The sequence below is a fragment of the Tasmannia lanceolata genome, unplaced genomic scaffold (assembly GCF_043159265.1).
Source record: "Tasmannia lanceolata isolate RefF3 unplaced genomic scaffold, GAP_Taslan_0.1 ptg000029l, whole genome shotgun sequence".
Lineage (NCBI taxonomy): Eukaryota > Viridiplantae > Streptophyta > Magnoliopsida > Canellales > Winteraceae > Tasmannia > Tasmannia lanceolata.
The window spans coordinates 1410001-1424428 of record NW_027518706.1 but is presented as its reverse complement, the minus strand read 5'-3'; the positions used below and the strand labels follow the sequence as shown (position 1 = coordinate 1424428).

At 39.8% G+C, this 14428-nt stretch overlaps 1 protein-coding gene across 3 annotated transcripts in view; it reads right to left on the bottom strand.

Moving 5' to 3' along the window:
* The window catches only part of LOC143859285 (SPX (SYG1/Pho81/XPR1) domain-containing protein / zinc finger (C3HC4-type RING finger) protein-like protein), a 41527-nt gene that overhangs the window by 14771 nt on the left and 12328 nt on the right, over positions 1 to 14428 (bottom strand). For all 3 annotated transcript variants that reach the window (XM_077369993.1, XM_077369994.1, XM_077369995.1), the window contains exons 3-5: positions 13023 to 13267; positions 12657 to 12905; positions 572 to 709 (exon numbers count right to left, since the gene is read on the bottom strand). In XM_077369993.1, coding sequence (XP_077226108.1) covers positions 572 to 709; positions 12657 to 12905; positions 13023 to 13267 — 632 coding nt within the window. The remainder of the gene's footprint in view (positions 1 to 571; positions 710 to 12656; positions 12906 to 13022; positions 13268 to 14428) is intronic.

The window sequence follows — 14428 nt, the reverse complement described above, 5'->3', positions numbered from 1 at the left end:
TAGAGGTTTGACACCCAACCAAACACACTACCGCTCTTCCCCTATTCTCCTCTAGACAACTCTACAGTACACATCTCCCATCCTTGTCGCCTCCCTGTTGACTACTACTTCCACTACTCTCCCAGCAAACCAAACAGGGCCCATAGTTAAAAAAAAAGAATGAATGACAAATAGGAGCATTTTAGGAATATGAAGCACATCAATTTTAAAGAGAAACCAATCAACAATGCTAATACTTTAGAATATTGCATATGTAGCCACCATAATTACACCACAAAGTTACTTAGAGCTTAATGTGTACGTAAAAACTATGTATATGAGGCAATTTAAACCCCAAGTAACACCTAAGCAAGCAAATTCTCCATAAGCCATAAGCAAGCCATGCCAACCATGCATAAGCTGCAGTGAAGATTTTTCAATACATTTTTGAGTATTCCTACCAAAAATATACTAATTAATTTCAGGACATGTAGACAGTTGCCAAAGAGCCACGGAATCACAAACCATACTAAACACATCCAATGCATCATCATTTTCCCTTATTTAAGATGAAAAGCAGGATAATACGTACCTCTCTACAAATTGGACACTTTGATGCTTTGGGTGCAGCCTTCGGACCTTCAAAGAGCAGCACAGATGCTGCAGAACAAACACAGATTTTGCAGAAGAGATGGCCGCAGCTCAAAGCATAAGGGTTAAAAACAGTATCCTGCACTTCCCCACCCAAATAAAAGTAAGCACCACTCTATTTCCAACAAGAACAAAGATACTTCAAGAGCAAAATAACCAGAAACTGAAGTGAAACTTTGGGGGGTAAGAGAATGAAAACACGCTAATAATCCAAGGAAGAATGGGTAAGAAAAGGAAAACACATTGATAATCCAAGGAAGCAACAAAAAATGTCCCGCGAAGTTTCCACATGACAAAACATACAGTTATTTACAATGTTTACAGGAACTGGAAAGGAAATAGACCTTTGGGAATGACCAAATATCGATGTTGTGTTTACCTAAATATGCTCATATTCACAAACATAAAAAATTTGAAGGGAAATATTAAAGCGTTTTGATCTAAGCCCTATGTGTGAGGGATGTTGGTCTTTTCCTCAAGGGTAATGGGATGAACAATTTGGGACATTTCCCTTACAATATATAGTGAGAAGATTTGAAGGTTTCCTGTGTAAAGCAATTATTTTTTCCTCTCTATCTCCCTTCATTTTTCTATGCAAATCCACCATTGTCCCTATGTCTTTCATACAAATATCCACCGAATGTTCCACTTCATTTCACCCTCATCACTATATCTTTCATAGCCAACTTTCTAACTTCAGAAAATCATGTCTCCTTTTTTTCTTGAATGATGTCTCCTCTCTCGATCTTCCAACTCATATGGCTAGTTTATAATTACAAACAATTCCAGATAAAAAACAATACTCTTAGAAAAAAAGGTGGGGTTGTTTAAATTGGAAAGTCTCTATTTTTGTTATAAAAGAAGTCTAGCTTGCTTAGGATTTTTTCAGAAGTGTTTTAAAGGTAGAAAGCGTGTAGCAAAGGTTTAGAATGTTAGAAGGAAATGTTTGAGGTGAAAAAAAATCTATATATGATGCATGACATTCTTTTTCAAGATCCATATCTTTCTCTCCCTTTCATTTATTGAGGTATGTGCTTGGAATTGTTTTGGGCTGAATTAAATTCTAACATTTTTTTTTGAATGGTTGTTAAATTCTCACATTGTGATCATCAGTCTATCTTTTGTTGCATCAAATGCTTATAATGTTCAGATCACCCAAAGAGGCATATCAAAATTGAATTTGAGCACGTTTGGGGACAGGGAACCCATTTGGGTTTCCGCTTCAATGAAGCACTGGAAGGGGGGGTGCGAGTTCTCCATTTTGGGCTGTATTCCTCACACCTAAGGAATAATTGCGCACCCTAATGAAGCAAATGGAGCAGTCTAATGAAGCCCAGACACCCTTCTGAGCATTATTCCTTAGGAAAATGTTACCAAGTGCTTCATTATTTTACCATCTTCCTTGCTTTCCCACAAAAAAATCTATTTGAATTGTCTTTATTCTCTTTACAATAACCATCGAGATCTTGAAAGGGGTCATACAGTACCAAGGGAGATTAGCCAACACAGCTTTTATGAGGGTAATCCCGCCACCAAAAGATGAGTGTCCTTCCAGCAGCCCAACTTCTGCTCGATACTTTTAAACACCAAGACCTATAACGAATTAAGAGGGGATACCAAAACTGAGGGGGATTCCAAGGTAAAAAAATCAGAATTGGCTCTACCGAACACCCAAAAGTCTTTGAGAGCTCCATAGCTTCAGTTTTTTTCAATGCTAATACCAGCAGCTGCGAAGAAGTGTTTGGTCTCATTCACTCCTAACCCTGATACCACCTCAAACAACCAATGGGTGTGCCTCAATTAATGGAGTTGGAAATGAAAGCCTCCATCAATAATCTGCAAATTGCAAAGGATGGGTGCTATATTCGAACCCATTGAAAAACCTTAAATAAGCCCAAACTCCTCTGCTCTAGAGATGAGTCTATCACCCTACTAAGACCCCTTAATCACCAAAGTGAACAAGAACGGGGATAAAGGGTCAGCTTACTCCAAGAACCTGAGCTCTTCAAAAGACCAACCGCCATAGTAATCAATTATGTTCTGGTAGTCATTTTGTTTTTCTCCTAGATAGAAACCTTCTTGTGTTTTGACCGTTCTCATGTACCATTCTGAAAAAAGATCCTATGACCTGTGGGGAAATTTTTCACAAGAAACCGGTCGTCTTCAAGCTCAGATAGTTTACGAAGGCTTTGGAATGAGTGGAATTCTCATAAGTGTGATATGAGGGGGGTTTGATGTGCTTTAACCCTCCCGTGCATTTGGGAAGGTTAAAAGACATCATATGCCCCTTAAACGTCTAGAAATAGCCACTAAAAAGTTATAACAATGAAAAACCCCACAAAAAAACTAACAAAAAATCGCAAAAATGGAAACACACCGAAATTTCAACATGGATTGTGACGGAATGACTTCTTATGACCAGAATAACCAGACAACATGCAACAAGACAGAATTCCTCCCAGAATGTTTTGTTTCTAATTATGTTTCATTTTCTATTAAAAACGAAGTGCTCCTCCCATTCTGGTAGAACGGAATGGAATTAATAAATAAACACGCCGCTTTCCCATTGACAGGAACAAAAAATGGGGCCAAATAAAGCATTCCATCATCCATCTGCTCCACCGGTCCTTAAACCCCATTCCCACCACAAGAAATGCATAAAGTGCCAACCAACCAAATGAAAGGCCCTCTGCATGTCTACTTTTCGAATAACTTCTGAGCTTTCTTCTTTCTCTCTAGAGTCAAAACCTCATCAGATATGAGGATGCCATTAGTATTTGTCGACCCTACACAAGGTCCCCTTGATTACGACATACCAACTCCACAACGAACTTCCTCAAACTACTAGCAAGGACTTTTAAGATGATTTCATAAAGTCTGCCTAGTACCCAATAAGTCGAAAAATCCTTTTTTTTTAATGTTTCAAAAAACCCTTTATTTCCTCCCCTCCTTGGAAATAATAGTAATGACTGTAGCACCACAATCCTAACTTATAACACCCTTTGTAAAAATAATCAACAAGCATTTTCCATTCTTCATTCGTAACAATCACCCAATTTTACTCAAAGAGAGTAAATGGGAGTCTGTTAGGGCTCGGAGCTATATCTTTATCCATTCCAAATATGGCCTCTTTTACCTCCTTTTCCTCAAAAGGTCTCGAGTATAGTAGCATTCCCCAATGATAAGAACAAGAAGCTAAGACCAACAAGGGTTGGTTGCATCCTACTCTCCTTATAATAGAGTCTGTTGTAAAGTCCAAGATGTTCTATGCTCCCTCGAGAATCCCATTCACGACAATTGCCTTATTGAAGTTAAACCTCCTAGCATTAGCAACTATAACGAAGAAAGTCGAGATCCGATCACTCTCCATTGGCCAAAGGGCTTTCAATCTTTTTCTACATGTGATTTACCCCCATTAGATGATCACTCCATGTTCGTTCTACAAACCAGTATTTTCTTCCCATTCTTCCTCCAATAAGGTCTATCCAAGGTTTTAAATTTCAGTCTTGGTTTCGGTCACCACGGACATGGAAACGTTCGGTTTCGGTCACCACAGACATGGAAACGTTTCGGTTTCAGTTGGAAATTTTAGTGAAATCCTGTAAAATCACATAAATATACAAAAACATGTGTAAATGATAGAATTTTAAAATGAAACCTTACGAAATACTAGAATAAGCACACGTACACACTTAGAAACCATCGCATAAGCAAAACAATTTAAAACCATGGGTCTATCCTCTTCCACCTTGTCCAACACACTGATGATTTTGGTTTCAGTATCATTTCATTGGGGATAGAAATGGAGACATTTCTTATTTCGGTTAAAATTTAAAACCATAGGTCTACCCTCTTCCACCTTGCCCAACACTCTAATCTCCCAAATAGAGCCTCTTGATTATGGAAAATGCTACCAAAAGTGCTAGTTTACCGCTCTTTTATCTTCTTTTTTAGTTCCTTAGCTTCCAAGAGGGGTTCTTCTCTTCATTTCCGCCATTTCCTAGTTCACTTCACCATTTTCTAAGATACTTCGTAAATCTAGGAACTTCCAACCACAAATTCTCAAATATGAATAGTCTAGGGGCCAGGGTAAGACAATCCGACTCCAAAAAAATAAGAGTGGTCCGATATAATCCTCTGTAGAAAAACTGGCATGCCCCAAGGAATGGGAATCCTAGTCCTTACAAACAAGAAATCTATCCAATGTACCCAACATCAGCATCACCAAGTTGCTTGACCACATGAACCGAGCGCCACACATTGGGAGATCCACCAAAGAGCTTATATTTACAAATCCGCTGAACTTGCATGTACCCACATTGATTCTTCTCTTTCGAGACCGCTCGTAGGAGAATATGTTGTGTTAAAAATTAAAATCCTCGGCAAGATATCAAGGATATGGCCATTTCGTCTTAGCCTATTTCAGCTCCTCCCATCAGTCACTCCCTAAACAGCAGATACCACCCATCTAAAGTTGTCCTCTTCCACATTAAATATCACAGAGTGGAAGAAGTACCCAGAAACTGAGCCTTCTTTCTTGCCTATCTCCAGATACCAGAGAACCACAATGCCACCTGCAGATCCCCTTGCAAGAAGCAAATCCCAAGAGTAACTTCCCTACCCCAAGTCATTTTTATGATCATTTTCGTGAACATCTCCAATTTGGTCTTCTAAATTATTAGAAGGTCAATCTTCCTTATTATTAGCGAACTCCTTTACAGACCTCTTCTTCTCCTCAAACGCAAACCCATTTACAATCCATGAGACTATCTTCCTCATCTACCAATGATTTAGCCGACACGCTGAATTTACTACCAACAAGCAGGTCAACACGTGTTAATACTGACAAGCGCGTCAACATGTATCGAAACTCTTTTCGACACTTGTAAACGTACTGCTAGAAGTGTCAGACTTAGTGTGGGTGGGTCGACACATTTTTACAATATGTCAAGTGACTATTTATTATTGAGTTTACTTCCTCGATCATTAACTCTTCTTTAACTAATATTTGTTGGTATCTCCTTCCCCTAAACCTAAAACCTTGAACAAACTCTTCTTCCAAAATTATATTCATTGTATCCTATTGGTCTCTCTTTCTCACTGCATATTGGAGTTAAAAAGAACTAGATTATCTCATTGTTATTTGATTGTCTCATATTTGTTTTAGACTTATAGTTGTGTATTCCTAAGATTTATTAGTTTGTTAAATGAACACCATAAATTATGATTAAGTAAACAGTAATTTTATATGCATGTACGTGTATGTATGGGTGTTCCCATTTCTAGATTTTTAGAGGTTGTCGTGTCGGACACCTCGCATCTTTGTCGATCCGTGTCCTCAAATCATATTCATTTACGCATTCATTCTGGTCCCCTCTTTTTGCTAAGTGAACTGTTCCAAAATTTATCGAGGAACAAAGGTTTCTTAGCTCCCTAGGCACCTTTCATGTGCCCAGTTCATTTTCATTGGAATTAACTGCCAATATTTCTGCCCGCATTGAACATCTCCCTGCATTTCTTGCCTCCACCCGCTCTTCTAAAGATGTTTTGAAACATTTAAAACTTGAGCTTGATAAACGAAAACTTTGCGATCACAGTCGATCCATTTCTTCTTCTTCTCCCGTTATTATACTTTACAATGCCCCCTCGTCCATTTGATAGACTGCCGAACAGAAAGGAGAAGGATACTGCTCGCTACCGACACATCCACTATCCGCCCTTTCACTGATGCCGTCTCCACCCGTCTCGGCCAAGCTTTGGTTCCCCCTCCCTTCCTTCCTTACCTTTCATTTTGCTCCGTGCTCTCCCTCGCTACTGTCCATATTATGGGTTGAGGAGTCGGAAGAAAAAGAGTCCGACTCTCATCCTCTTTTAGTGTCTTTTCATCATATGCATTCACGTCCCCTTCTCCCCCTTTCTCACACCACTCAACATATTGTTGTTGTCAATATTTCTGGCCCTCCACAGTGATCAAACAATCAAAGGTAGTGATAGCGGAAACACCTATCATCAGAGAAGTCATTTCAGCCAACTCCTCCATTGCATCTTCCTCCGCCAAATGACAAGGATTTGTCGTCTTGATAAATTCTCCCCTAGTCAGGATTCCATCACTTACTCTCAAAGTCGGTATACTATTAATTCATGCCCTTGTGAATTGTCATAGGCTCATATCCATGAAGATGTCATTCAACTCAGTCCTTCATGGTCGCATTAAACATAATGAAATCAATTATCACTTTCTGCATGCTCTATCCACTTTTTGCCTCTTCATTTGATCAGCTAGCTGCTATTAGTTACATATCTTACAATTTACAATCGGATATTAAACTTATACTAGCATTCTTGGCCCATGCTATGCATGGGTGTAAAATAATGGGCCCCAACTTATGCATGGGCTTGGGTGGATATCACGGGACCAGCCCATCAAAACATGAGGTAAAATAGTGGGCACCACTCAATGCATGGGTTTGAATGGAGTTGGAGGGACCCCCCCCCCCCCCCCCCCCCCCAACCACCCGAAAAAAGGGCGGTCCAGTGCATGAGGCTCCCGCTATTGTGGGGTCTGGGGAGGGTGAAATTCAAGTAGGGCAACCCAAGAGGGGGGGTGAATTGGTTAAATAAATTTTTTGCCTTTAATTAAATGTAATGTTGAAATCAATTTAAATTTATCAATTTAAGTAATTTATATCTAACCCTTGTTAATCAAGCAAGATAATAAAACTAGGGCTTAGATATTACCAATCACCACGTGCAAGGAAAAGGAGAAGAAGAAGCACACCACAAGGAACACAAGATTTATAGTGGTTTGGTCTATAACAAGACCTACTTCACTCTTCCAAGTTTATCTCCTTGGGTACTCCACTAATGATGAGATTCTATACGCCGAATCTCCAAGCCGTACAATCACCTTCTCCACAAACCCTCTTTGCACAACTCCTCCGAGGGGACACACCCTCTTTGCTCCGGATTCACCTTTGTTACCGGGCCGAATCATAGACCCTCTTACAATATCAAGATTCTCCTTTTTTACCGGGCCGAATCGAAGACCTTCTTACAATGAAAAACAATAAAAGAAAATCACTCAAAGCCGCTTGATAGGCAGATTACAAAGGTGGTAGCTCACAAAACTCTCCAAAAGAATAAGCAAATAAAAAGCCCTATGGAGTTCCTCTTGTTGAATGATTTGTCAAAATCAAAGCATAGAAGAGGTAGAACCTTAGATTTTAAAGTTTTGATTCAAATAGATGTGAAATGATTTGTCAAAAGGTTGTTTAGATAGTCATGGATAGGGTATATATAGCCCAAGGAAAGATATGACCGCAAAACCGTAATAAACTGGCCAAGAAAGAAAGTCGTTTGAGCCCCAATGGCTATTTTTCCCGACGGGCGCGGTCGACTGAGGTGTCGCGGTCGCCCGCTCACTTTTTAATTTGAAATTTCTTACAGCCGCGGTCGACCGAGCCTATCACGGTCGCCCGCCGTGAGCTTTCTAGACATATTATTTTTGGTCCAGAACCCTATCCGCGGTCGCCCGGCCGTATGGCGGTCGACCGCCCCAACCATGTTGGATTGTTTCTGACTTTTCAGAAATATATCCGCAGTCACCCGGGAGGCCCCAGTCAACCGGCCCGCTAAGTTTCGGTAGGTGCTGGATTTCCAGCCATCTTACTGCGGTCGCCCGGGATGCCCCGGTCGACCGCCTTAGTTTTAAATATAAAAATTTCAGGGACTTGGGCCATGGTCTTTGGGCTTTTGTCCAAGGTTTTCAAAGACATTTTGGGGAGTGTAGATGGTTTCCAAAGAAGTTAAATTTATTTATGAAAATCATTTTGAAAGTGCAAATATATGTTACAAGAGAACTCCAATACAATTTAAAAGATATAAAACCTTGAGTCTTCTTGGATTGCTTGGCTCTCAGCACTTTCTTGGACACCTTCAACTTGAGAGTGAACTCTTCGACTTTCTTTGGGCCTTGTGACTTTCTCCATTCCTTGGACATCTTCTATGTTGCATGAGAAGGCCACCAATGCCAGTTCATCTCCAAGCTTCTTCTGGCACTTGCAATGCATGCTTGTTGGATCTTTGGCTTGAGCTCTTGACTTAAACATCTTCCAGGGATGATGTCTCCAATGTATGTGCAAGCTCTTTGGTTCCTTTGTGCATGTTGATCCGCAAGCCATGTGTTGAGTTTTTTTTTGAAATTGCGATATGATATGTAAAGTTCTTGTCTAAAGCACAACACGACAAAGCAACACATTAGTCCATAAAGACTAGTCAATTTGGGTTTGCTAGCATCAAAACAAGAAGGTAAAGGTGAATAGTTGAACCCATGGGAACCCTTGGGCTAACAGAGGGCTAGATGTACGCAGCCTTACCCCTGCTTTGCAGAGAAGATGTTTCCGTGACTCGAACCTGTGACCACCACCAGGTCACAATGGAGCAAACTTAGTTTTGCGCCAAGGCTCGCCCTCTCCCACCTTCCAAAAAAAAAGTTCAAAACATGGTGTAAAATGGCGGATCACGTCCTATGCATGGATTTAGGTGGAGGGAGGGCACTCATGGGTGTAAAATGGTGCGCCCCACCATAATTCATCTGTTTGGGTGGAGATGGTGGGTCCTACTCCTACCATATCAAAACATGAGGAGAAAAATGGTGGCCCCAACACATGCTATGCATGGGTGCAAAATGATGGGCCTCACCTTATCAAACAATGTGTTGTAAAATGATAGGCCCCACCCATGCTATACATGAGTTGTAAAAAATTCATCATAGAAAAAATTCTAGTAAATTTTTTCCACATAAAAGTTTTCCAATAAAAATATTTCAAGGAAAGAAAACGAATGACAACGGAAAGAAACATGTTTAGTCTATATTATAGATAGATGGATAGATATGATGCAAGCTTTTGTTGTGTTAACTTACCAACTTCTCCAAAAGCTTAAGCTTAAGCTTAAGTATAAAAGATCATTTGAAGAAGCAACCTTAAGATCATTCATCTCTCTCTCTCTCATTGCATTTGTTAACCAGGACAATCGGTCAATATGGATTCCCTTGTGGCAGCGATTTCACCGGTAATTGAAATTGCGAAGTGGTTAGGTGATCCTATTATTCGACGCATTAGCTACATCAAAAATCTTGAAAAGAATTTTAAAAATCTCAATGAAAAAGCAAGTGATCTGTATAGTAGAAGGGACGACATCAAAGGTCAAATAAGTAGGCATGGAAGCAGAGGGACTGCTACGAATGAATGTGAAAAGTGGGTCAAAAAGGTGGAAAGGCTACAAGGTGAGGTGAATGTGATAGAGAAAGAATACAATGAGGAGAAAAATTGTTGGATGGGATGGTGTCCGGATGTTTCATTGCAGTTGAAGCTTGGCAAACGTGTTGTTGAGTCCACTAATTTGATCATAGATCTCTTCAAGAAACCTGCCTCTTGGGTCGGTGGGGTGGTCGTTGACGCACCGACAAAGATAACTGAACCCATACCTACCCCAACAATAGAAGGGAACACATCAACTGATCGCACTCTACAAGAAATATTGGGATGCATCAATGACATTAAAAAACCAAAGATTGGAATTTGGGGAATGGGTGGAGTTGGAAAGACGACGGTGATGACAAGTCTGAACAACTCACCAAAAATAACCCAGTCGTTTGAAATTGTCATATGGGGAACCGTCTCAAAAGATTGGATTGTGTGAAAGGTGCGGAATGAGATTGCAAAACGATTGTCATTGAATTTAGGAAGTGATGAATCAAATGACATTATGGCAAGAAGAATATATGAGGAATTGGAAAGAAAGAAGTTCCTTCTTTTGGATGACATGTGGGAGAAAATAGAGTTGGACAATGTTGGAATCCCTCGCTTAAACCAAGAGAATGGTTCCAAAGTAGTGCTGACGACTAGACGCCAACAAGTTTGTAAGTCAATGGAGACTGATGAGGAGATAAAGGTGGATATCTTATCTGAAGAGGAAGCATGGAAACTTTTCCAAAACAAAGTGGGGGACGTTGTTAATTATCCAAGCATACAATCGTTAGCAAAGGATGTGGTTAAGGAGTGACATGGTCTGCCACTTGCAATCATCGTGGTGGCAGGGAGCTTGAGGAAGGAGGATAATGTCTATGTGTGGAAAAATACATTGAATGAGTTACGCTCGCCAACTACATCTGAGATCAAAGATATGGAAGAACAAGTGTTTAAGCCCTTGAAATTCAGTTTCGACAGGTTAAACAATGACAATACAAAGAATTGCTTTTTGTACGGGGCACTGTATCCGGAAGACTATGAGATACCAATAGATGAATTAATTGAGTATTGGAGGGGGGGAGGTTTTATCGATGGTGCAGGCGCATATGAGAAGGGGCATGCTATAGTAACATATCTCATAGGTGCATTTCTTTTTTAAAGTGTCGCGACAGTCCTTTTCAAGATGCATGATGTTATAAGGGATCTAGCATTACGAATAACTTCTCCAACTGGAGAAGGGTGTAGATTCTTAGTGAGAGCCGGTGTTGGGAGAAGAAAACCCCCAAAGGAAAAGGACTGGGAAAACGTGGAGAGGATCTCCTTGATGCGTAATGAATTAGAAAGTCCCCGTCACCAAAATGGCCCACACTCTTGACATTGTTGCTTCAATGGAACCAACCATTAACAAATATTCCTGCATCATTCTTTGATCACATGGCGAGCCTTCGAGTTTTGGACCTAAGTTTCACCAGCATAAAGTCGCTACCAGAATCCATTAGCAATTTGGTCAGCCTTCGAGCACTATTTCTAAATAGGTGTGACAATTTGAAGACGCTCACGTCTCAAGTTGGGGCACTAAAGGAACTTGATGTGCTTGCTCTTGGATGTGGGACCAAGATTGATTGTTTACCTATTGAGATTGGGGACTGTTTACCTATTGAGATTGGGGACCTAACTAAACTTAGGGTTCTGTATGTGTCAGTTTGTCACGAACTCAAAGTAAGAATATCGAGGCTCTCTCTATTGGAAAACTTGCATATCAACGTAGATCCATATGATAGGAGGTGGGATGAAAGCTTTGCAAATTGTGTGACACAGGAGATATGCAGCTTGAGGGAACTAACTCATCTTGGTTTCTGCTTCCCAAATGTGGAATCCCTTGAACAATTTGCCCAAGGCAGCCTATCGTGGAAAGAGAAACATATTAAAACATTTCGAATTGTGGTTGGTTCCTATGATCCAAGTGTCTATAGCTATCCTAAAGCAGGTCCAGCTTTGATACCATGTTAACTTACCAACTTCTCCAAAAGCTAACTTACCAACTTCTCCAAAAGCTTAAGCTTTTGGAGAAGTTGGTAAGTTAACATGGTATCAGAGCCAAAGGTCACGAGGTCAAACCTCCCGGATAGCAAAAATCCACATGCGATGGTCAGCCCAAAGTGGGACCACATGTGCCACGTGTTTGCCAAGTGGGCCACACGTGTGGGGGAGTGTTGAAGTATAAAAGATAAATAACGCCTTTCTCCAACAGCTTAAGCTTTTGGAGAAGTTGGTAGGTTAACATGTTGTTTACACGTAACAAGGACCACTTTGGTTGCGAAGAGGTATGAAATTGCAAAGAACTTCTTGTTTTTCGTGAAGGTTTATTGTATGCATAAATTTAAAGACATTTACTTTTCTCAATTTTTTCATTTGAAGATTTTCTTTGAATGAGAAACCAAATCCCTTTCCTTCTCTACCATTCTATCTTCATCTTTCACATCTGTTGCAAAGGAAATCAAAGCATGCCATTGTTCACCGGAAACATAAATTGGGGGCTTCAAACTAGGAACGTAATAACAAGAAGCGAAATAATTCAGTAAAGTTTCTCCGAAAAAAAAAAAAAAACAAGACTGCAACATAGGAAAATGGTAATGAATTAAGTCATTAGCAGGAACTGGGAACACAACAAAGTTCTTGGTAGAAGTTCATGATTTCTTTGACCAAACCTCTGCTAGAATCAAAATTATCATCATCCATAAAAAAAACAAGGACGGGTTAAGAGCAAAATTGTACCAGGCAAATAGCACAGGTCAGATTGTACTCGAGGTTTACAGCATCTGAAAGTGTAAGCAACATTACGGGGCGATTATCACTGAGATCGCAAGAGAATTTGTGGAAAAAATCACCAGATTCTCCAGCATCTGATCTGCTAGAATTTATATAGAATGCACCCAATTCTATCAGCCAAGGTGACTGCAATAGCTCTATACGTTTTGTGCGCATCTTGGTCTTGAAATTTCTGCCAGTTACAGAGCTATGTACCTGGAGTTTTTTTAAAAAAATATGTAATTGCAAGACATTATACACCACATAAAAAGACTTGATATATATGTTACATATAGCAACCACAGAACAATCATAGTCCCATGAAGTACTTACTTTATCATACTTTTTAAGGATTTTCCGTATAGCGATGGCATTCATTGTAACGTATTCAATTAACATCCTTCCTTCTTGAATCATGGTTTGCTGGTCATCGATGAAACAGTGTCGCAGGCACCACATGTATCTATGCAATCCAGTCGAAATATGAAGTTGGAGTAGGCGTCTTACTCTTGAACTAAAACACCCAGCTATCTCTGAAGCTTCCTTCGTCAGTTCAGAAAAGAACTTCTGATCACACACTACAGATAAGCATTCCTTTAGTACCAAGTACCGAATTTCCAACAAAAAAATATCAAACAGATATACCTTATGAAAAAAATGTCAACACACAGGTTTTTCTCAAAAAATAGGAGCAAATGAATATATTATATCAGATCTCACCTAGGGGAACAAGATCAGAGATTTTGGAATACATCACTAAAGTAAAGAGCACCTCTGTGGTTTAGCATGCTTTAAAGCATATGAATATTTAAGCAGAAAGTCAACATGTTGCTATGTTTATCATGTCCTCCCCCCCCAAAAAAACACCCCAAAACAAAACAAAAAAAGAAAAATAAGAAAGGCCCATTTCAGCAGCACATCATCTGAGGAAAGTTCTCATACCACTAAAACATTTTAGAAAGCCAATTGTTCAGGACTGTAACCAACAGCACACAAATCCACTTTTGCTATATATATATAAAGAGAGAGAGAGAGAGAGAGAGAGCGGTTTCTACACACATGTGTAGATAAGTTATCTACACACTAGCTTAAAATACAGTGGAGGCCCACATTGTTTGGGTGATCCAAACCATTCATTTGATTGGCCCTCACATAGATAGGGTGTCCACAAAAAATCAGCTCCATAGGATCATCCTAACCCTTCGAACCGTGGAGGCAAAAAATGGACAAATTTGTGAAGGTTTATACACGTCCATTTTACCTCCACAAATCGTAGGGTTGGGATGATCCTATGGAGCTGATTTTTTATGGACACCCTATCTATTTGAGGGCCAATCAAATGAATGGTTTGGATCACCCAAACAATATGCCCTCCACTGTATTTTAAGCTAGTATGTAGATAACTTGTCTACACATGTGTGTAGAAACCGTTTTCTCATATATATAAATATATATATATTGTTAACTTACCAACTTCTATTGCAGAAAGGCGTTATTTATCTTTTATACATTAACACTCCCCCGCACGTGTGGCCCACTTGGCAAACACGTGGCACATATGGCCCCACTTTGGGCCAACCATCGCATGTGGATTTTTTGCTATCCAGGAGGTTTGAACTCGAGACCTTTGGCTCTAATACCATGTTAACTTAACAACTTCTCCAAAAGCTCAAGCTGTTGGAGAAAGACGTTATTTATCTTTTATACTTTAACATATATATATCTATATACTATATAGC